The sequence below is a fragment of the Peromyscus eremicus genome, chromosome 7 (assembly GCF_949786415.1).
Source record: "Peromyscus eremicus chromosome 7, PerEre_H2_v1, whole genome shotgun sequence".
NCBI classification, from domain to species: Eukaryota; Metazoa; Chordata; class Mammalia; order Rodentia; family Cricetidae; genus Peromyscus; species Peromyscus eremicus.
Genome location: NC_081422.1, coordinates 34,484,426 through 34,506,094, shown reverse-complemented (window position 1 = coordinate 34,506,094; position 21,669 = coordinate 34,484,426). Strand labels below are relative to the sequence as shown.

Genomic DNA, 21,669 nt, shown 5'->3' with positions numbered 1-21,669 from the left:
GCCAAGCTGGATGTCGGTATCTTCAAAAACATCGCTCATCTCAGGGAATGCGAGGTTGGTAGCATTGAAATCTCATCTCTAGGCCACTTTAATCCCCTACCTGTCCCATTCATCCCTGTGTGAGTCTCAGCTACCTCCTGTAAAATAAGGGATAATACTGATCCACAGACACTGAGAAAAGAGCAACTGAGCAATTTCAACCCAGAAAGGACACACAGCCATGTTTCCAATATCAAGAGTGTGTTATATCACTTTCAAGAACTAATGAAATTACTCTGGATCCTTCCTTGGCTTCTTAGAAGTTCTGGGTTTGCTTCAGGCCTTTGGGATTATGGAGATCTAGCCCTGAAACACTAAGCTCTGGAAAGCATCCCAGTCCACATGGAAGATGTTCCTGGAAACCCTGGAGGGGCATGCTGCTTTCTGGTGCTCTGCAAAGCAGGCCATGGACTTAGGAAAAACTGACTTCAGTGAATCTAAGTGCACAGCATGCTTTGGCTTTAACCCAAACTGACCAATGCTTCCTTCTGGTATACATCATTCGTTTGTAGCAGTGGAGAACGACCCAATTGCAGACAGTTTGGGCAGAGGGAACACTACTCTCCAGTACTTATCTAAAGTCATTTGGAGCATAGGGGACAACTTTAGTGGAGTTGGGAGCTGCTTGCTTGAAAGCAAGGACAGAGTGAGGTTTAGTCCGTGTCGGAGATGTTGGCTCTTCAGTTCAGGCAAGATGTGTAGAGTTCCAATAGAGCTTGGAAGTCAGGTAAAATCTCACAGTTGGGTGGGTGGTTGATGAATAGAAAGACAGATGCACTGGGACTCCTGGGGCACCTTGCTGATGCTGCTGACATCACTGAACTGGGAATATCCAGTCCCTCAGTGCTCAGATCACCTACCAACAACAGAAGAACTTACTGAGAAAGTCCAGCCCAGCCCTTCCCAAATACACTTGGACCAAAGAGGGAATGAGAGAATTATTATGCCTTTGTTATCATGAGCAAGGGGATTGGGTTGCACCACATTCAGGCCAAAGTCAATTCAGCTTCTGAAGGGTTTGACATAATGGAGGGCACTGTGACTTAAGTACCCAGAGGGTGGGACTGCTATGCAGAGTAAAAAAGACCAAATTGAATGTCACTTCAATTGTGGACGCCAAACAACATTGGTATGGCACGCCATCCACACCCACCTTACCCTCCCCAAACCCTGTACATCACCTCAAGTCAAACCACGTTATTCCTCCACAGGTACCACAGAGTTCTCCTTGTTCTCTGAAGGGATAGCAAGGTAGTCAGACCTGCAAGGGTGTGGGAGGGGAAAAGAGACAGTGGTTTAGTAAGTCACTAGTGAACATGTGGGAAACAGGAAGGCATGTGACCCGGGGACAAGGCTGTGTACAGAACAGCTCCGTATTTCCTTATGGCTGGGCTTCCCAAGACCAATCTCCAGTTAGCCACTAAGCAGAGGTAGCAATAACCCCTCCCATATTTGCATATGAACACCTCTACCAGCAGTTTCTTGCCTGCTTGCCTGTCCCCAATGACCCAGCAGCTGCTTCCCAAGTAATTGGCTTAATTTGTAGACAGAGGTGTTTCTCTGTCTCTGCAGATCCTGCAGCTGTTTGTAGTGTCTGAGTCTTATCATCTTCAGGATACAGATTGAAATTTTAACTAAACGGAATGGTTATGAATTTGTATTTCCCAGTTGCTTTATACTGGTGAAGCGGAGTATCTCCCCATGTCTGCAAGCTGTCTTGTTTTCTACTTCTATAATCTCGTTTATCTCCTGAAGTATTTAATTATTTTTTTATTGTTTCATGTCTGGAAAATTTGTCCCAATCTGTTGTTAATAAGTTTTCCTACAACTTCTTCTCATGAACAATTGATGTTTCACATGTAATGTAGTGAAAATTACCTTTTTTCCCCCAGCTTTGATTGGCACTTTTGGTAGTTATTGAAGAATTTTTTCTGCAAAACATGATGCTACAAATATAAATTCTTATTCAACTACAATAAAAGAGAATTTTCTCTGTTTACACATGATATTTTTTTTTCTACTCTGTTAGTGCAATTTTCAAGTTTTATGTTCCACTTTTAAAATTTACCCTCAATTTATTTTGGCTTGTGGAGAGATAGGTAATCTAACTTTAGTATTATAAACTTGTCTCTGCTAGTCTCACATGCAGCTTTAGTCAATAAGCAGAGAAGCAATTCTCTGATATCCTTATGAGCAATCTTTATAGCTCATAAGACAAATCCTACCACCAACATCTTCCAGACGTACTGTTTTCTTCTTTGAACTGACTCAGGTCAGTGGTGGGCAAACTTCTGACCCACAAGTATAGTTACCTGTTTAAAGCACTGTACACAGAAAAAACCAGAGGGATACTATAACAGAAGTCCCATGTAGCTTTGCAAAACCTAAAATAATCAAACTGTGCTTCGGATTAAAGTTTTGTTGGCCCTTTTCCCTCCTGTGTGACCTTTAAGATGAATTTATCAGATTCCCTGAGAAATCCAATAGAGGTTTTTATTGGAATTTTGTTGACTTTGAAGATTATTTTGGGCAAGAACTGCATTGAAGAGTGAGGTTTCATCCTCTATCCATTTGCTTTTTCTCATGTTTTTCAGCAAGGTTCTGTAATTTTTTCCTTAGAGGTCTTTCACATCTTTTGTTGTCTTTATTCCTAGGTACTGGTGAACATTTGTTATGTATTGCAATTAAAAATTTTTTAAAGATTTTTTTTTTAAATGTGTAATGAATGTTTTGCCTGCATGTATGTACGTATGTGTGCCATGTTTGTTCTTGGTGCCCATGGAGGTCAGAAGAGGGCGCTGAATCTCCTGGAACTGGGATGACAAGACAGTTGTGAGCCACTGTAGGTGCCAGAAATTGAACCCGGGTCCTCTGCAAGAGCAGCAAGTGCTCTTAACTGCTGAGCCATCTTCTCAGCCCTTACTGCAGTTCATTATTTTTTTCTAACTTAAGGATTTAAATGTGCTTCTACATTTGTTGCTGGGACATAGTCAATGTTTTGGAGATTCTTGCTTTGCTCCCCCTCTTGAGAGCCGTCTTATGAGATGATCTTGTCCTTGTGTGAACATCATAAAACATAAGTGCACAAACAAAGCTGTCATTCGGTGATGTGATTTTATGAAGTCACTATGGTACATGTGGTCTGTGATTGAATGAACATGACTGAAGTTGGATTTGTATCAGCGACCTTATAGAATATACTTAACTAGGTTGCTTAAGGAAGTTTTATGTAGATAATGATATTTTGGGTGTAAGTAATGATAATATACTTTCCTTCTTCTTTTCCCAAAAGAAGGAAATCTTATTCTGCTTTTCTTTATATTTGTGATGATTAGTATCAATTGTCAGAAGGAAAGTCTCTGGGCACATGTGAGAAATTGTGTAGATTAAGGTTAGCCTCTAAAAAACGTGAAGGATTGTTTTGATTACATTAACTGATACAGGATGTCCCGTTTTAACTGTGAGTGGTACCATCCCCTAGGCAGGGATCCTGGGCAGTATAAGAGGAACCGAGCTGAGCATTATCATGCATACATTCACTGCTGTCTGTCCTTGACTGTGGATGAAATGTGACCAGTCCTCTCAAGCTCCCATTACTGTGACTTGCCTGGGCTGTAACCTGAACTATGAGCCAAATAAACCCCTGTACTCACAAATTGCTTCTGTCAGAGTATTTTATCAAAGCCACAGGACAAAAAATGAAGTGCATTTCTTAGTATTTTACCCAAGGTTTAAAATATAGTATTAAATAGGAACAGGGAGAGATAGCATCCTTGTCATATTTATGATATTAGAAGTATTTCTTCCAAAGTTTCATCTCAAATGATGCTGATGTAGCTACCCAGGCAGCTGCCATTTATCTGTTTAAAGGAAATTTGTGTTTAGGTATAGATTTAGGTATTCACCCTACTCAGGACATAAGACGCTCCTTAACTTAGAGGGTCATGTCCTGATAATTGATGGCAATGCATTTCACACACCGACCTTACCTACGATCATAGCTTACTTAGCAAACACGTGTGTGTGCCTCCTGCTGACTGGAGGCTGAGGTTCACGTGACTGCTCCGTATCAGGAGCAAGCAAAATGTATTGCTAGTCTGGGAAGACATCAGAATCCAACCCTTGAAGTAATATCTGCTGAACATACATTGCTTTCACATCATTATCATCTAAAATACTCTTAGGATGAGACATCCTATGTAGAGGACCATGAACATTACCCTTCTGGTTAGGGAATGTGTTCCTTTCTGGCCTCTCTGTCTCTGAGCACATGTAATTCTCCTGCATTTGCTGTCTTCTATAACGTATCATCTCATTTCCTCTTCCTGTTTCTTTGTTATACTTCACCTTTTCTATATCTGTACAATATTCTATGTAACTTTTTCAAATTTACCTTCTGGTCACTGGTACATAATTTTCTGTTGAACTAATTCACTGAATAGTTTATTGTCTTTTTTTTCCCTCAGAAAAAAATATTTTGTTTTGTTTTCTAATTAATTAACTCTGATTTAATCTTTCTTAGCAAACTGTTTGCTCTTTGGCTTTGTGGGTTTTTTTTCTAATTTTTTTCTTGCTGTATTTTATTTTGTTCATTTTTGTGTGGTGCTGGGAATTGAACCCAGGGCCTCTCACGGGCGAGGCATACGCTTTCCTCCTGAGCCTCACCCTGCTCTAACTATTTTAAACAGCTTATCTTCTATGCTTTACTTTCATATTTTTTTTTGTGTCTGAGTCTCTTGGGACTTAATCTTGCTGTCTTGTTCAGCTCAATTTCTTTCTGCAGTGAGCTTTATTTTGGAATGAGATGATGGAGGAGATCTAGCTTGTTAGCCTGGGGCATCTTCTGAGGCCTTGGCTGAGTGGGCCCCTTTGCAATGTTTTTTTTTTTTCCTCTTATTTCTGTAGCTTTGAATCAAATCTCTCATCTTAAGTTTCCTTGATCATGTGGATAGTATCTATTTAAATCCCCAATACTGTGAGAGCAAGTTTGTCATCACTTATTTCCAAGACTCTTTTCTGGTTCTTCTTGGAGTCAGACCAGCATAGACAACTTTGGATTTTCTCAAAGCTGGCTGCCATCTGGTCTACCCTTTGTAACCCTCATGGGATTCTGCCTGTACTAGAGAGTCTTAGTTCCTACTCTGTTTCTTGTGTGAGCCAAAGTTGGAGGTACAACATCATGTCCAAGCCTCAGTGTCCCCTATTCAACCATGAGTACTGCCTTTACACATAACTGGTTGTAATTTTTATTTCTCTGAGATCATGGGTATCACAAAATGAGTTCATTTAAATTTTATCAAAAGCGTCTAGGCAATAATGGCCTCAGCACTTAGGCACTGCCTTGGCAGTGTCATCAGACGTCTGTGGACTTTTTTCACACACCTCCATTTTCTTTTCCCAAACAACAGGCCAGTAGGGTTTCTGAGCCCCTTTTGACTTTACCGACTCCAACACTTCTCACAGGTGCTCACTCTTGTGTGACAGTCTTTGGAGAAAGTGAGGAAAGAAGAGGCGGGACACTAGGAGACACTAGATCCTCTGCTTGAGGTATTCAACTGCTACCAAGTCTTAAAGGGAAGGGCATGCTTTGTGGCACTCTTTAGCCAAAGGCAGTGCCCAGGTGGGTTGACGTGCTCCAGAATGCAGAGAGAGAGAACAGCTGAATATGACAAAGAGGGCACAGATATTAAAACTAGAAGGCCTGGGTTCAATACCCCGCTTCTCCGTTCTCCTCAGCAGTGTGCTTGCCTTCTGTGAGGCAGCCTCAACTCAACATTTACGAACTTGTTATGATAATATATAACCTTATGAGGCAGCTGCTTGTTTTTTCCATAGTGGTTTAATATGCAGGCCAAGAGACAGCTGGCCTGAATTCAAATCTTGATTTGTCTCTGTGATGGCTAATGTTTTGTCAACTCAACACAAGCTAGGAAAAGTAACCTCAATAGAAAAAAAAAATGCCCCTGCCAAACTGGTTTGTGAACAAGTCTATGGGGCATTTTCTTGATTGATGATTGATGTGGGAAGGCCCAGCTCACTGTGGGTAGTGCCACCCCTGGGTATGTGGTCTCGAGTAAGCCATGAGGAGAAACTAGTAAAAATTTCCTCCACAGACTCTGCTTTGGTTCCTGCTTCTAGGTTCCTGGCCTGACTTTCTCTGAGGATGGACAGTGATGTGGATGTATAAATGAAGTGAACCCTCCCTGCCCCTAGTTGCTTTTTGTTATTTTTTTTCCCCCACAGCAATAGTAACTAAGACAGTCTATGACTTACAATGGCCTTAACAGAACCCCTTCTAGGCTTATTATTTTTATCTGTGGAATATGTGTAATAATATATCCATTATAGATTTTTTAAGGGGGGCGTTGAGACAGAGTTTCTCTGTGTAACAGCCCTGGCTGTCCTGAAACTCTTTGTAGACCAGGCTGGCCTTGAACTCACAGAGATCCACCTGCCTTTGCCTCCCGAGTGCTGGGACTGAAGGCATGTAGCACTATTGCCCAGCTCTGGGAGAGTTCTTATTAGATTGTTAAGAAGAGGAATGTAGACAAGGTATATGAGATGCCTAATCCCTCACCACTGAGAGCACACATTCTGAATGTGTGAGCTGTTATTACTTATGCATCTTTGGACTTACGCATTTTCCTGGGCTGCCTCTTCAGCCTTGGAGACCTTTCTGTAGCAGTAGATCATCTCAATGAACAGCCACAAGGTGAGGAAGACCAGGAGGATGTACATCATGATTTCTGAGACCACAGAGGTGAAGTCTTCTCCCGCTACAAGGAGAATGAGGTTCAGAATACATGTGTCTCACAGGCCCAGAGCTGTCACTGGACTCATAGATATATGAAGCCTATTTTTAAATATAGCTCAAATAAACACCAAGTCTAAAGGAACTTATAAGGATATCAAAGGAATCCACATTGCCTGACTCCCTATCAGATTTACCACTTGACCGGTCAGCTTTTCTGGACATAAGGATGAGGGGAATGATAGAGTCAGAATGATTGCAGATACTGTGTGTCAGTACACACACACACACACACACACACACACACACACACACACACACACACAATCAGTTGCATCCAAGTTATACTACTTACTATGTAACTACTCATTTTTTTTTTTTTTGATTTTTTGAGGCAGGGTTTCTCTGTGTAATAGTCGTGGCTAGAACTCACTCTGTAGACCAGGCTGGCCTTGAATTCACAGAGATCTGCCTGCCTCTGCCTCTTGAGTGCTGGGTTTAAAGGCATGCACCACCACCGCCTGACTAAATATTCATTTCTTTTGAGTCTCAGTTTCTTAATTTGTAAAATAAGGATAATAATTCACAGCAGTCTGGATTAATGTAAATGTTACATTTCTCAGTATATTTGAGGGTCTCATACGATAGCTGTGATGAACTCAAGGAGAGCACAATACAAAACACTTAGCTCATACCCCCAGTGCTACACAACGAATCAACACAACATCAAAATGGCCCAGCTATCTTGTCAGGTATGAAACTCCACATGGATACAAGGAACATGGTTTATTCTAGCCATGTATGACCCCTGAGCCACAGGTGATAGCGGTGGTGTCCCCAGAGAGAAGGGTCATTTAGGGCTACCATAGTCAGTCCACCCAGTGGTAGAAGCATGTTCTCCATGGGTCTGGAAGGAGAAATGTGGGCCTTCCAGGTGGTGCTGGAAGGTTCAGTCCTGGAGGGTTCAGTAAACTTATGGGGACTCTCCCCAGTTCTGCTCTTGAAACAGATGCATTCTTCCATTTCTCTGTTTCAATCCTTCCACGTTCCCTCGCACTCCAGGATAAAGCCTGTGTCTACTGACATGATGTGTACGGCCCTTTGTAGTCCATCCTTTCTCACTTCCTTTCCATTTGCCTAGCCATAACCTCTCTTATGTATTGGTGTTCTCAACTATCTGGTTTTATCTCTTGCCTCTTTCTACAATGTATGCCCCACCCATGGCCACCTCTGTCCCGGGACCCTGTCCTGCCTTTCAGCCTCCTGAGAATGACCCTAGATTCTGTTGAAAACCCCTCCAGGGGAAACTTCTCTTAGGGTCTTGGGGAGCATTGTCACATTCACGTACAGTTTTCACCCAGCCAGTAAAATCACTCCCGGGAGGAACTGGGCTGTGTTTCTTTTTTCCTGACTGTGAGAATGTATTTTTGAAGTGCGAGCCTGCTTCTCAAATCTAGACACATAGACATTCAGCTTGCTTTCTCCTGCTGGAGCTGGGGCTCATGGGTGAAGCTGGGAGTGTACGAATATGAACATATCCCTCACCGTCCTCTGCTGGGCTTGCTATGACCCGGTCAATGTGTATGATAGGCTTGCCTTAAAGTGTGATATTTTTATTTTGGTGCGATAGCCCTGAGGTAGTAACAGGAAGGTTCCCTCTGCATTTCTGTCACCTGTAGGAGAAGAAGCCACAGCTTCCTGTCTTAGAATGAGAATAGAGAGACTAAGCCTGGAAAAAGCCAACAAGGAGAGCCAGGCAGATACCCTGGAGCCCTAGGAGTGGGACAAACAAACGTCTGTCACGCGTACCTGTGAGTGATACGAGGGTGGGGAGGGCTGCCAGGGGGTTCCAAGGGAAAAACAAAAAACAGGGGGAAAGCATCTCGGGGAGGAGATGGCGACAGAAGGAAGAGATGCAGTTGGGAGGGTTAACTTGATACTGGAAAGATGCGGACGTTAGTCCTGATTCTCATGCTACCTCATGTTCCTAAGCAAGCCCTTCGCTCCTCAGAGCACCCTCACCACACTTAGACCCTCCATGTGCCCGAGGGGAGCCATATGAACACATACTGGACCTTAAGCTACTGAAGTCATACCTGCCAGGGTGATGTGGAGGCACCCCAATTAAATACTATCCAAACTCTTTCCCGACCCTACCACCTGCACAGCTCTGTTCTTCTAATTAAGCATTTGTTTTCCTCTCTTCTTACTGGAGGATTGCTCTGGTGACAAACAGGCAGGCTAGCACAGTGGTGCCACACTTGCCCACTGACGGTGTCCCCAGCATCTCTAGAGGCCAAAGCACCTGCCTATGGGTGGGCAGGCACCAGCCAACAGTTCCTGGTGGTGAACACAAGATGGCACCAGGCTCCCTTCCCCTGGGAGGAGAGTCTGCATAAACAAAGGAGGGTAATGGAACGTTTGAACGGATTTATACCTCAGAGAGCTTCCTGTTCAACCCCTCTGCTTCCTCTCCAGCGGACACAGCTCTGAGAGTCGAATCAACAAGTTTTCACTCAGGTGGCCTGAGCCTGCTGCTACACTTCAGAGCCGGACCTACCTTCCACTCCAGTTAGTTATAGTGTCTCAGTGTCATTCACTCGCCAGACCCAGAAGCTGTCACTTTCTAGATTTTATAACAATGACACTTTTTTATTTTTAAATCAGCCCGTGGCCCAGAGGCTATGATTCCTCTACTCCCTTGCTTAGGGCAAGCCCTGTCTGTACTTGACTTCTATTTTCACAGCCCACACCACTGCCCGCTCACCAGCCTGTATCTTAGGGCAGCAATAAGAACATGCTGGAAATGTAACTGTCTGAGAGGGTGTGAGAAGGGCATGGTGGCTTAGCCCTGGTAAGGAAACACAAAAGGAGGTGCGGAGTTCACATTCGGACTTGGGAAGAAGCATTTGCCAGGGCCATGAATGGCAGTCCTTTGAGTCTCCTGTTGGCACAGAAGCAGTTTGTGAGGTTCCTCCACGATTCTGGGCTCAGATTGCAAGGGACATACACAAGTAGCTATTGACAGACCTTCCCACCTGCCACCAATGAACTCAAAGAGACTGTTGACTTTAAAGAGCCATCAACTTGTTTCCACTCCTGGCTGAGGATAGATGCATGTAGAGCTACTACAGAGGGAGAAGGGTCAGCAAGATGCATTATCAGGTAAAGGTGCCTGCTACCAAGCCTGACAAACTGAGTTCAGTTCTGTTACCACATAGTAGGACAGGACCAGCTCCCATGAGTTGTCCTCTGAACTCCACACATATACCATGGCCCATGTGTGTGCATGCAGAGAGACTTGCATGCAGAAAGATGTGCGTGTGTGCGTGCACACACACAGAGGGGAGAGAGAGAGAGAGAGAGAGAGAGAGAGAGAGAACAAATATATGTAAATTTTGAAAGCAACTTGTTTGGAGATACATGTGACTCAGAACAGGAGAAGAGATGACGTTTACATATAAATTAGAGATTCAACGCTGGCCAGAGAAAAAGGCCTGAATTGTTAGCTGTAGACCTTGTCGGGGCTGTCCTTTTTCTCTAGGGGACCAGGGAAGGTACCCTAATATCTTGTTTTTAGCCTGTCTGCTTTGAGGGAAGAGACTCTGATGAGGCAGTCTGTAGGAAGGGGGGCATGCAAGAAAGGCAGGTCTGCATGCATCAGCTTATGTGCTTTCTAAGGATCACATGTGGGGAAAGCCACTGTCCTCCACCCCCCAACCCCTTTGAAGACACCCCAGGCCTCAGTCTTACCCTCTTCAGTGACTCTCAAGGGTATTAGTCTCGTGGTCTTCACAAAGGGCCTGTGTGCCTCAAATTCAAACTCCCTGGACACATTGCATGTGTAGAGGCCAGAGTCGTTCAGAGTGACATTGAGCACAGTGATGGACACGTCCTGCAGGTCTTTGCTCCCATTCCACTGCAGACGACCTTGGAAGGGGCTCTCCACCTCCTGGTGGCCATTTCGATACTCATATATCTGCAGAGAGAGGAGCAGAAGCAGATGGTGGCAAGAGAGCCCGGTAGGGACAGGGTAGAAGGAAGAACAAGAGTGTCCATGGGCAGGAAAGCTAAGGGATGATGTTCCCAGAAGACCCAGAGCATGGTGGGGATGGGCGATAAAGAGGCACAGAGGAAGCCATGGGAAAAGTGGGGACAGCAAAGTGGGTAGAGGCAAACAGATGTCTGGACGTGTGGACATGGTGACGGGAGAGGCAACATGGAGGAGTCAGAAAGAATCCTGGGAGGAAAAAAAAAGAATGGAGTGGAGAAGAAAGGAGGGTGGCTGATACACAACGGAGACTAGGAACAGGAAAAGGAAAGGTTGGGGACAGAAACGGGGTAAGGAAGGACAGTGAGATATGTGATGAGGAGGCCAGCAAGGGAGCAGGATATAGAGACCAACAAGACAGCTGTGTTAGCAGGGAAGATACCTGACAGCCCCGAGCTTAACGCCTGACTCTCTGAGCCGGCATCCATCATGGTGGTTGTGGCCAGGCCACAGATGGGAATCTATAATGTGGAAGGATGGTCAGTGAGCAGAGAACTCGCAATTGAGAGACATGTAGAGCTTTTGCTTTGGACTGAATTAGAACCAAAGTCAGCTCTTTCCGACTTTTTTCTCACACACTTCCACTCTCTGACACAACACTTTCTCCATCTAATCTCTACTAACCATGGGCGTTGACTAAAATTCAAGCTCATATTCCTAGACATTAACTGCAATTTAGTCCCTCAGTTGCACCCTGTAGTTTGGGACAGGCAAGCAAGCAATGAATATAGCTGGCATGTGACCAGGCCTGAAGCCCATGGGCCCTTCACATCCGGCCAAGACCTCTGGCTTCCTAGCAATGGGCACTAATCAGAGGGTACCTTCCCTGGTGTGTGACTCAGGCTTAAGTCAGACTCTATGAAGTCGATGCTGGTCCTTGACTTGGCACCAGGTTGGAGCCAAACTAGATTCCAATACCACGTAGTACCTAGAATCAGAAATGAATCTACCTTCGGGGAAGAAAGAATGAACAAGTGAAAGTCAATTTCACCGTGTTGTTGTCTCCAGTAGGTCTTGTGGAAGAGACCCAGGAGAGCAAGGTAGAGCTCTATCTAGAAAGAGCCTTGGATCTGCTGACAAACCACCATGTACAAATCTAAACTCTGTGCATGTGCATGCGTGCGTGCGTGTGCGTGCGTGCGTGTGTGTGTGTGTGTGTGTGTGTGTGTGTGTGTTCAAATGTAAACTCTCCTTTGAGTTTCAGTTTCCCTAACAAACACATTGTATTTCAAGGGCTATTTAAAATGAATTAAAAATCAGAGCTCATGAGTCCTGCTAACAACCCCATAATGAAGCTTTTGTTTTCATTCTCACTTAAAAGGAAACAAAAATTGGAAGCATCAAGACGTTGAATATGACAAAGGGCATGGAGCTAAACGGTGTGAAGAACAGAATGCAACCCAGGCAGCCTGGCTCCAGAATCAATGAAAGGATTGACAGTGATTTAAATGAATCACAACCCCATGAGCCCTGTCCCAAACCAACCGGAACTGACATTGACCCTGATCCTGACACAGAATTTGGAGGGTTTCTTGTCTTGCCAGGGGTGAATCCCTTGGTGTCTAGATCATTGGGAGGGTGAGGTTTACGGTTCCTCCTTGGGAGAATGACAACATGACCACCTGGGATACAGAACATGGCAAGAACAAGTTAAACTGTTTACCCACAGAGGTGGCTGTCCTGGGCATTTCAGTTGATATAAGCTCTGGTCATCCCAGTTGCTTTTACTTCACTGGGACTGTGAGAGTTGAAAGAGCTCACCTATGCTACTTTACATAAAGCTGCCTTGTGTTCTTTCTTTCAAGTCCATTAAATCCATTTCATAGGACTGTGTAGAAGATGAACACACCTATAAGAGGTTTACCAGGGTGCCTAGCTAACACAGGCTCTCTCAACACATTTACCTCCTTGTACCCGTCTTCTGCTTGTAACCAGGGCTGCTCACAGCTGACCAAGTGGCCTGTCTTGCAAAGACCCTGGGTTCCTATAAGGCTGTCAGTTATCTGCTGAGGTGATGTTAGTCAGGAGAGGAGTGAATGTCATATCAGGGCATCATCTCCCAGACTGTTGGGGACCAGGCATACAACAGCATAGACCAGCAAAGGAAAGGTCAGAGGCAGCATCTGACATACAAGGAAATCTTTACCGCCCTCAGGCCTGTAGAACCATTCCACCACAGTGGTGGCCTCCACTTCCTCCCTCTTCATACAGGAGATGCAGCGCAGCTTCATGGGATTGCCCTGCACGGCTTCCGTCTCCGAGGGTACTTCCACACACACAGGGAAGCAGACTCTGACTGGAGAGAGGATGGGTGACCGGAAGGGGACAGCCAGAGTGGGCATTGGGGAATGAGGGGAGAGGGAGGAGAGACAGAGAAAAAAGAATCATGAGACACTTGAAAAATAACAAGACCCATGTGTGCAGCTGTTGCTGGGGCTCCTTGAGTACACGTGATCAGAATGGGTCTAGAGTAAGACGGTGCAGAGGTAGATCCTCCACCACTGACTGGGAGGTTTTGGAAGCCATGAAGATGCAGCATAGGATGGACTTAGAGTCTAGTGGAAGACAGACCATGTTCCCATCCGTCAACTGTCCATCTACTTGATCACTCATCCAGCAGTCATGAGAATCCACTCTTTGCCAGGTCTGATGGATGCTAGAGATCCAAGAATGAACAAAACACTAGCCATGCTCTCCGTGCATCTATAACCTAACAGAGAATACATTTCTTGTACTGATTCAACCAGAACACACAAGAGGTCATGTTGGTAATGTGCCCAGTTCCCACAGAGGGGCAAGTAGTTACTTGTGCTTTGGCTGGGGAGAAGAGAGGGCTGCTGGGATCTGAGATAGAAAGGCAAATAAGACCCATGCTGGAAAGACCTGCATGTGCTTTGTGGTGTAATATATCCAGGGCTCTACAGCCAAGGGGAAAGGGAATTAGATCTGTGTTTGAGGACCCATGGAGGATGGTGCAGCATCAGTGTGAAATGGTGAAAGGACCATTTTGTCTGGAGCAAGCTCTGGGCATTGTAGAGAGACAAAATTCAAATGCTGGAGGGGTCAGACAACCAGACACCTTGTATGGCACATGGAGGTTTAGGCTTTTGGTGCCTGCCCTCTAGAAACTCCAAGTCCAAAGAGAGAAGGTGACTATGTCAGATTGCAAATTTAGAGTGAATCAAAAGCAGGACACAGAAGCCAAGAAAGCAAGAACAAGTGTGGGATGCATTAACAGATGTACAGTGTGCAGAGGGAAGCAGGGGTAATTCTGCAATGTTCAGAACAAATCCGGGTGGTATGTTCAGCTCAACATGTCACATCTAACCAAAGGAGGCGGTTCAGTGAGTGCACACCCAAAGGTGAGCAGGAAGGCCCATCAACAAGACCTGCCAAGGAACAAATGTGGGGACACGGGGTGCTCAACTTGGACACAGAATATGCTTGTCTTCAAACATTTCAGGCCAACAAATGGAAAAGAAATTCAATTATACTCAACTTCAAAAGTTACAAAAAAAAATCAGTTTAGTGCAGCCAATCTGTTTTTATTTTGGGGTTTTGAGACAGGGTCTTACTGTGTTGCCCAGGCTAACTTTGAACTCACAGCCCTCCCGCTTCAGTCTCCGAGTTGAGATTACAGGCATGTGTCATCACATCTAACTTTAGAAAATCTCTCTTAGCCAAGATTGCTGCAAGTGTGAGGACAGTGTGGGCTACTGAGAACAACCCTGTATCCAATAAACAATAACAAATGTTGGTTTGGGGATGTAGTTCAGTTGGTAGAGTGCTTGCCTAACGTGCATGAGGCTCCAACACTGAATAAATCAGGTGTGGTGGTACAGCCTGCAGTCCCAGCCCCCAGGATGCTAAGGCAGGAGGATCAGAAATTCAGGGTCTTCCTCACTACTTACTGCATTTGAGGCCAGCCTAAGTTACATAAGACTCTGTCTCAAAATAAATAAAACTTAAAAAATAAAATATATTTTCAGATACTGCAGCTGTTCATAAATACAAAAAAAAGCTGTTAGGTAAGAGATTTTATACCTAATTATTTGGAAGATTCAAAAGTATAACAACCACCAAGAGTCCTTGTATCGGGACTTTGAAGGATCCTCTGATCCCCCTCCATGAATTAATGATAAACACAGACTCTCCAAGATGAAACAACACACTGATATTTTAAAACTAGCTCAATGTCAGCATATTTAATTTTAAACTTGGAATTTCGAGCCTGTTGGCACTATAATTAAAGTTTTAAAATGTTCTAAATGAAAAAAAAATTAATTGGCTTTTAAACCCTCAAGGGAAGTGGGCTAGCCTTATCCAGCAGTCTGCAGAAGATGGCTTTCATTGTTTTAATGGAGAAGGGTCCACATCTTGGGGAAAATGATTAGAAACACTCTGAGTATGTGGTAAACTTATAGTCTTCATCACAGACTCGCTTTCAAGGCAACTAAAAAGCATTGTTGTGTAAAGGTTTATGCAGCAAGAACTCCATGTAACATAGATCCTCATACCTAATCAGAGGTAACAAAGACAAACCAGGGCAATATGGATGGCCTCAGAGGCATGAAAGGAAACGTCCCAAGGAGTGCAGAGCTACAGCTACAGAAGCAGTGTGAGAACGGTGTTTGAAAACTTAAGGACTGCATTGAACTAACTACCTAACTTCTCTGAGACTCAGTTTATTCAATAAATTTTTTAAAAAACAAAACACCCAGTGGATAGGTCATGAAAATCCTATGGATTAATTCACATGAATGTGCTTTGGATAAATATCATTAATACTGCTTTTTATCTTCCATTTATTTGGTGAATGTATTGAGTACCCATTGTGCAGCCAATACTGTTCTAGGCTCCCAGAACCAAACAAAACCATCCCAGTTCTCTTGGAGCCTGAATTCCAGAGGGGATGGTACAAGTAGGTTACAGAACAACATAAAACAGTAGAGGAGGGAGAGAAGGAATAGGGAAAGGGGAGAGAGGGAGGAGAAATGGGGAGGGGAGACAAGGCAAGGAGAGGAGAAGATCATATTATCAGGGTCGGCCTCACTAAGAATGGAACACAGGCGTTGGGAAGTCATTGAAGGAAAAAGAGAGAAGAAACCACAGGGATGTGTGTGTGTGTGAGGTCATGACCACCAAGAGAAAACAGTCACTCTAGGGTTCAAATGAGTGTGCCTGCCATATTCGAGGAACAGCAAAGCCCAGTGTGGAAAACCAGCCAACAGAGCCGAGAGATGGGATAGGTGAGGGAGCGAAGGGTCCCATCTCGCTGGTCTTATAGGCCACAGTTCGAGCTTTGACTTTTGCACAGCAAGAACTAGGGAAGCTTGAAGGTTCTGAGTTGAAAAATCCGATTGCGACTATGTTGCATGGTCAGTATGCCAAGGGGAGAATAAATTGGCAGGTGAAGCACATTCAAAGGTAAAAGCAGAAAGAATGATTAAGAGGTTGGTATAGGGGCTGGCAAGATAAATTTATGGCGCAGCCGATAAAGCCACTTGCAGCCGAGCTGAGTTTGTTCAGCCCCACATGATAGAAGGAAAGAACCGACTCACCTAAGTTCTCTTCTGACCTCTATACATGCACAGTGGCATGTACTCTCCCCACACAAGAAATATCACAGAGATCCTCCCGCCTCTGCTTCCTGAGTGCTGGGATTAAAGGCGTGTGCCACCACCGCCTGGTTTAACATTTTTTTTTTTAAGAAATAAATTCAATAAAAACTTTTTAGGCAGCCAAAGAGCTGGCTCAATGGCTAAGAGTACTTGCTGTTCTTGTAGAGGACTTGAATTTGGTTCCCAGCATCCATCTGTAACTTCAGCTCTAGGGGATCTAACACCCACTTCTGGCTTCTAGGACATCCACACACATGTAGACATACCTCCACACCAATACACACACACACACACACACACACACACACACACACACACACACACACTGGTTTTTGTTTTTTAATTTAAACAAGTTTTACAGTGGTGAGATTGGGAGGCTCTTTGGCCTAGGTTACAGCAGAGCTGGCTTAACAATGTTGGGTAGACTGGGGGCTGTGCTCTCTCTCGTGATCACCTAGGCTGGGTTTCAGAGGAGGAGCACAGCCACTCATTGTAGGGAAGACAGGAAACACACTGCACAGTCTGGGTGGTCGATGACAGTGTATGCAGTGTAACTGCCCTCTTTAGCGTGTCTTGGGAGAGCATCCCCACTGTGAACCTTCTCCTGGCCCAAGTCCAGTTTTCAGGCAAGAGAACTGTGCTCCCGCAGTTCTGGACAGTACATTGTCAAATGGCCACAAAATTCTCTCACCTCATTTGCTTGCACCCTGCAATAGGACCTCCTGCTCCCTCCATCAACAGTGAAGTCAGTTTCTCCACCAGGCCATTGCCTTTTTTTCTGTGACATTATTTTCTAGGTACCCACAAAAGATGGAACACATGGAAGAGGCTATAGACTATAATCTCTTGGAACAATGTGGGCTGCATCACTCACCTTGGAATGCACCTTCATTTCTAAAGTAATAATGAAGACAATCATGAGAAAAAAATTGTGATGAATTAAGCATGACAGACTAAAACAAAACAAAACAAAAACCCTCCTCTGCGTCTTCCAGATCTTTCTCTTTTTCATCCTTCCTGAGCTTTCCCTAGAATGCTTCCTCTACAGTAAGATAATGAAGGCTTTAATTATAATGTAAATAATGTGCATGAATAAAGATATTTTTAGACATTAACATCCTGAAACAATTTGTTCTATCAGATTAGCAGAGTCTTGAAAGAATGAGATCCAGTAAGGACTGTCAGAGGAAGAAGAATACTCCCCCAATACAAGGGACCCTTGGGAGAGCAAAAGCAGAGAAGGCACTGGGGGTAAAGGATGGATGAAGCCCTAGGAAAGGTGGTGGTTTTGGGGGATGGGAGCGAGGCTCAAAGGAGAAATTCCAGGACTAATGTCCAATTGATAATTGCACACAACATCACGTGTCTACAAGGGGTGCTGGAAGATGGAGATCGGGTGACAGCAACTCTCTAGCAAGCCCTCTGTCCTTTATGAACTCACATTCTCCTACCTAAAGTGGAAATAACTCTCATATCGTTCCCTCATGATGTGCCGACCAAAAGACCTAATGGTTATAAGAATTATATGCAAATAAAGTAAAACTGCACTTGTGAGTGAGGCTCTTTCCCCTACACAAACAACCAGGTATTCTGAAACCCTTTCAGTGAACCAATGTTTGGGTTACAAAATCTTGAAATGAGCAAGGATAGATGTGCCCTGTATCATTAGTTGTCCCAAAGATTTTTGAGGGTGTAGGGAGGATGGGCCTCTGTACATTCTAGTAATATTCGGTAAATATTCCCTGCTGATTGAGTTGGTGAGCTGAAAGGGTGTTCTATGTGATCTGTAACAACTTCCAAACTTCACATTTATCAGACATCCTGAGGGTGTTACCTAATAAAAAACCAAGTGGTAGAACTGATAGAGCTGAGATGTAAACCAGAGCTTTGTGGGTCCTAGTCAAAAACTGATGAGGCTGCAGCATCCTCCCAGCCCCCGAACCCCCTCCTTCTCCTCCCCACTGGAATTCAGGAAGGAACCTTTAGACTTTAGAGTTTGGAAAAGATTCTCTACAGACCTCTTTCAACCCTTCTCTACAGCTTGGGCCTCACCCACACCTTCTCTGATCCTGCCAGACTAACCTCTTCTAAGCCTCCCAGCCCTAGCATTTCCCTGGAGCATACAGCAGCCTTGATCTTCCGGATAGGTGAGCTCACCGGCGGTGTGCACATTATGTCAGCTCCATCTCCAAGCGTGCTGTAGTCTCCAGGGAATGGGTTGTGGTGAGTCTGCCCTTGGGGTTGGCGTTATTTTCTCCCTTTTCCTTCCTAGTCTTGTTCCATTGGGCGTTTTGTTCAATAGGAAACTGGGCTCTTGCCCTGGTCACATGCAAAATCCAAAACAATACATGCAGCTACAGTTCGTATCCAAGGCTCGACAAAGTGACACTAAGGCAAAGAGGCATGCTTGCCACTGCCCAGGAAGAATGGGAGCCAAGGCCAGCACAGGAACATAATTCCCCAGGCCTACTCTCTGTAAGGGAGGTGGGCATAATCCATTATGGTTTTTGTTGTTGTTGTATTTTTGAGTTTGGAGGAAGGTAAAAAAAACAAATGTAAACTGATTTATGAACTGAAGAGCACCTGTACTTGACCTGAGGGCCGGGTCAGAGACATGAAAGCAAAGATGTCAGAAGCACACACACACACACACACACACACACACACACACACACACACACACTGCTGGGTCTAACTAGTCCATTTAGTTATTGATAACAATAGGCTCAGATACATGCTAGTGCACACACTTATAAACAGAAACATACAGTATTTCATTAACACCTAGATGCCCATTCCCTCAGTACTCATTCAGGTACCCTGTTGTAAGCTGTGCCTGAAGCTGCTTAGCCCAGCATTATTGTCACAAATCCTTTATCTGGAGGGGCAATGTCATCTCAGTTTCTCACAGCTGACAACCAAGAGGAAAAACAACAACAACAACAAAAACTCCAGCAAAAACAAACAAACAAACAAAACAATCCAGCTCACCAAATACCAAAGCACCTCAGCTCCAAATGTTCCTGCAAACTAAATGCACTTGCCATGTATTAATATACACCAGCAAATGGCTGGAGCTACTATCTCACTGATTCCTTGTTAAAATCTAACAGATGGATGAACTACAGTGTTTTCTCTCTCAGAAAGCATGCATCCAGTTTTTGTGCTTTATTTTTTTTTAAAGTAGAGAGAAATGAGCCCCCAAACCCACTGAGATGTTCAGAACTGACTCTTCACTGAATAATGCAATGTAAACGCAAGCAAGAATTTTAAAATAATAAACATGATACATTCATTTTCCCCAAAGGGAAAAGCTAGGGGAGAAAACAGGAATAATTAGGAAAGGAGGGAGGCTGGGAGAAGCACCAAAGAAGGTTAAGGGGAAAAAAATCAAGCCACAGGGCAGTGGGGGAGGTGTCTTTGCAATCTCCAAAGACGGCTCTCTGGGAGCACATGTGGACACCCATGTCTGGCAGACATGCACAGAAGGAAGCCAAGGGAGCTTCTTTTTGTCACCAGCGACATCAATCAAGTGTTATTATTGTTACCATGATGCCTGTTATCTGCATATTACAGGGCAGGGTGCTGTACTTACCCCAGTAGATGAGCACGAGAGAAGCTAGGGGAAGCAATCTGTTGAAGGCAGGCATCTTTTTTCGTGAGTGGTTTCCGGAGCTAAACAGAAAGAATCTCTGTCAAGGACTGCGCCCTCTGATTCTTTCGAGGAAACCCTTAGAGATCAACTGCCCCTAAAGGAGCGACCTTCGAGTGGGACGAGGAAGAAAAGGTCATGCGCCCTGCCTGGGGGGTCTGCGGGAACCGGAGCCCAGTGTGGGTGTCAGCTCAGGCCACCTCGTGCTCTCTCGCCACAGCGAGTCCCCGGGCTTGGCTCAGCACCACGGACAGTAGCCTCCCCGCCCACCCCGATCTTGGAATTCCAATCTCTCCCCAGCTTCTAGCTTTTGCAACCAGAGCAAAGTGGGCTGGGAAGGGAAGCGCGCAACCGGCGCGGGGATGTTGGGCTGTCGAAGGAGTCATGTTGATTCACCTCTCGCCTCCCCTAGGGACAGCTACAGTCCGACTTAGATCCACCGAGACTCAGGAGCTCCGGCAGGCTTCTCGGGCTGGGCGTGTCCCCACTCCAGCCGTCGTCTGGGCTACAGAATTTGTTCCACCTCAGACTTGTACACAGGGGCCCGGGCTCCCGGAGGTCCTCCGGGGGCTGGAAAAGAGGCGGGAGCTCCCGTAGGGTTGGTGATCTCAGAGGTGGAGGGTGGTAGAGGGAAGGAACCCCTTCCGTGTAGCGCGCCCCTGGATCCTGTGCAGCCCCGACGCGGGGGTGATTGGGTGATCAAGCCGCCCCTCTCCAGGGCCGCCCCCTTGCCGAGTGTGTTGCTAGCCTTGACATGCGCAAGCGGCTCTCCACTGCCACGGTCGTTACGGACCCTCCCCCTTGGACACACATTTCCCTCCCCTAAACCTGCGTGCCCCTCCCAGGGCTGGCACGCTGAGAAGAGGGGCGGAGCCGGGCGCAGCGCAAACACATCTAGCGGAGGTGGCTTCTTGTCTGGCTAGCTGGCTGTCACCCGGGTCTCCTACTGTCTGGACGTCTCTCCGGGTTACAGACATTCACCAATTCACCCACTCCAGTCAACCCTACTCCTGCTGCCTCTCAAATATGCTTGCCTACAGCTCTGGGAAAGGGAGGAACACATCTCTTTGAAGCAATGATGTCATCTGTAATGTTCACAGTGCTAGGCTGGCTCCTGGCTGGCTTCTTATAGCCCTCCACCTCATCTCCTCCGGTCCTGTCTGCCTAGCCTTCGTCTTAACTTGATTAATAGGTCCCCAACACAAGGGGCACAGCACCACAGTTTCTGCTGATGGCAAGTGCGGTGGGGTGTGGCACACCTGTTCCCACCTCATCGCTCAGCCTGGATCCAAATGACGGCTTGAGAGAAGCAGCTTTGGGGTGGGGATAAAGAAGGACGATTTTCTGCTTCCCAAGTTCTTTGCAGTGCCCCTCGTAACCATTTGTAAAAGGCAGATAGATGGTGCTGAGGTGTTTTCCAGCTCTTAGCCACTCCCTAGTCCTAGCAGCTGCTGAGTGTCCCCGCCCTATTTCTGGAAGGGAAACCTGAACCTTCACACACAGTTATAAACTCGAGTTGATTTAACGGATTAGGCATGCCTGGAATCGAAGAGAA

The 21,669-nt window shown here is 45.4% G+C and overlaps 2 protein-coding genes across 11 annotated transcripts in view; one reads left to right on the top strand and one right to left on the bottom strand.

The window, feature by feature from the left end:
• Positions 1–12,645, top strand: part of Gramd1b (GRAM domain containing 1B) — a 189,543-nt gene extending 176,898 nt beyond the window's left edge. For 9 of the 10 annotated variants that reach the window (XR_009380202.1, XR_009380204.1, XR_009380206.1 and 6 more), the window contains 2 exons: positions 8,470–8,601; positions 12,163–12,645. The gene's annotated coding sequence lies outside the window, so the exon portion shown is untranslated. Of the gene's footprint in view, positions 1–8,469; positions 8,603–12,162 lie in introns of those variants that run through there. The other variant, XM_059267661.1, reaches the window with a different exon arrangement.
• On the bottom strand, positions 1,237–20,112 carry Scn3b (sodium voltage-gated channel beta subunit 3). The gene is made up of 5 exons (XM_059267663.1): positions 20,058–20,112; positions 12,974–13,137; positions 10,544–10,769; positions 6,677–6,815; positions 1,237–1,300 (listed from the first exon to the last, which is right to left on the bottom strand). Exons 1-5 carry the CDS (start codon positions 20,110–20,112, stop codon positions 1,237–1,239), a joined length of 648 nt encoding a protein of 215 aa, XP_059123646.1.
• Between the last annotated feature and the right edge of the window lie 1,557 nt (positions 20,113–21,669).